A 2,553-nucleotide genomic window follows, 5' to 3' on the forward strand; every position below is an offset into this window, starting at 1 on the left:
TAAAACTACCTTCAAAGAATTTTGTAATATAAGTTAGTAATATAAGATAAGTAATTAAAATTGTTAATAAACGTACTTGCATGTATACTCGTACTCTAAGATGGGTACGCACTGTTTTCCAAACCATTTTTTAGAATTAGTGTTTTTCTCTGTAAGTGAATGTTTATATTCTTTTGAGAAAATAAAAATCTTAAACCATAAATTTTCTACTATACTACTATTGACTTTACTCTAACAAATTTCTAATCATAACATGCCAAAGTAACAATAAACTGAAATTTTCTAACAGAGGATGAACTTTGGTTGAGTTCGAAATGCGTCAGTGTAGTTTAGTAACGATCCTTATTTTTTTCTGGTAATAATTATAGCCCATGTTACTCAGGGATCATCTAGCATTCTAATGGTGAAAGAATTTTTGAAATTGGTTCAAAAGTATCGAAAATACAAACTGAGACATGGATGCACAGAAAAACCAGAAAAAGAGACCAGCGCTGGGAATCGAACCCAGGTCCTCAGCAATCCGTGCTGCGTGCTATAACCCCTACACCACCGCTGGACAGGAATCTAGACACGAATTTTTCCTATGCATACATATCTCAGGTTGCTTATTTCTTTCACGGGATACCCGTAAAAGTAACAAATTTGGAGTTGAAATAAAAAATACAAAAAGACTCCAAAAAACCAATCATAATGGTTCAATAGTTTTTGAGTTTATTCGTAACAATCATCCAAAAATACAAATCTTTTTCCTTAATAACATTAGTATAGATATTTTAGTGTTGAAATTGTATATTTTAAATTTGTATGTGCAATAATTTTTTGAGTAAATAAATTTGCGAAATAAAAGTAAGAATGTCATAGTCATATTAGCTTAACTTACTCTTGCAATACCTTCTGCTGAATGTCAGGGTATTTCGCCAGCATCTTTAAGGTGTATCCAACAGCCGTGGCCGAAGTGTCCGTGGCTGCTATGGTGAGGGTCAGGATTCCTCCTCAGCTCCAGGTTGCTATACCTTTCTCCCCACACAGAAAATGTAGATGATCCAAGAACGAGTTACCAGGAAGTGGTAGTCAAGTTTGAGTAAGAGTAATTTGATAAATCTGTGGACGATTCAGGCATTTAAGGGGTTACGTACTCGAGGGCAAGCTGGGGTGTATAAACTATTTATTGCACAAAAAAATACAGATAACAGAAAGAAGTAGGTACAAGGGCAAACAGGGGAGTTATTTCCAGATGAAGATACACGGTTTAAAATTACGTGTAGGTGATAATTAGTTACTGGAGTTACTGGCGTGTGCGGTATACACCTACGATTTTTTCCACTTTAACACTCGGAATGTCTCATTTTAAATGGTAAAGGTAAATTACAAACAAATTACGACAAAACTAGTATTGGTTCGCAAAGGGCGATGGAGCCGGGCGATGTTGGGCATATCTCTCCGTGACAAGTTCCGAAATACGGAGATTCGGAGACGAACAAGGCTCACCGATATAGGTGGACCGACGACCTGGTCAAAGTGGCGGGAAGGTGCTGGATGAGGAGAGCACTAGACCGAGATAAGTGGCGAGCAATGCAGGATGCCTACACTCAGCATTGGGTGGCTATGGGCTGAAGAAGAGAGAGAGTATTGTTTTGTTTTAACTATAAGGTTTTTACCTTGTGTAATATACTAAGCCGGATTAGACGTTGTCGCCGTCATGACCAAATCTTGACTTCAATCATTGTAGGATTGCCGAGTGCCAAAGTGGAGGTCCCTTAAAAACTACCATACTGATGATCGGCTTCTACTTGCGCGTCTTTTTCTTCTGTATTTCTTTCCGTTTCATCTCTATAACCTAGAAACAGTAAAAACTAGAATATTGATCATAAAAAAAATACGAGTCAGACTTGATCACTCGATACACTTGTCATCGCCATAGGTAGAGTAAAACGTCGAAAAACCAAATAATGTCTTAAGCTTTCGTGATTTTCACTCATAGTCAAAATACCACGCACAGGACTTATCACGCTAACACACACGAAGTTGTTTGTGATCAAGTGCAGGTTTTTCGAAGGACTCGCGCTGCTAGGCAAACTTGACACCCCACACTTCAGTCTACTCGTGACCACAGCCACTGTAATGTCGCCGAAACGTCGAGGTAAATATTACTCGTGTGTGTGAGCGTGATAAGTCCTGTGCGTGGTATTTTGAGTATGTCGAAAAAACATGTTTCCTGAATGAAACCTTCAAATTTTAGGTTACGTACATCAGTCGGCAAAAACGGAACCCTTATAGGATCACTTTGTTGTCCGTTTGTCCGTCCGTCCATCTGTCAAGAACCTTCTTATTTATATGCACTGGAAAACGGCGCCCTTGCCATCTGACGCTTAGATACCGCTCGACTCGCTCTATCCTAGGGCCGGCGCTGCCTGGTGCACTCAGCGGCGTAGCTACCGGAGGGCTAGACGGGGCAGTGCCCCAGGGCCCCCCAGCTCAGGGGACCCCTCGGACTCTGACTTACAAACTATAAATGACAAATCTGGAGTACGTCGAATTCGGAACACGACGAAT

At 40.1% G+C, this 2,553-nt stretch overlaps 1 protein-coding gene across 1 annotated transcript in view; it reads right to left on the reverse strand.

Moving 5' to 3' along the window:
- LOC141428764 (uncharacterized) overlaps nucleotides 1-924 on the reverse strand; it is a 27,528-nt gene extending 26,604 nt beyond the window's left edge. The window contains exon 1 of the mRNA XM_074088771.1: nucleotides 881-924. Coding sequence (XP_073944872.1) covers nucleotides 881-924 — 44 coding nt within the window. The remainder of the gene's footprint in view (nucleotides 1-880) is intronic.
- Between the last annotated feature and the right edge of the window lie 1,629 nt (nucleotides 925-2,553).

Source organism: Choristoneura fumiferana, chromosome 6 (assembly GCF_025370935.1).
Source record: "Choristoneura fumiferana chromosome 6, NRCan_CFum_1, whole genome shotgun sequence".
Classification (NCBI taxonomy): domain Eukaryota; kingdom Metazoa; phylum Arthropoda; class Insecta; order Lepidoptera; family Tortricidae; genus Choristoneura; species Choristoneura fumiferana.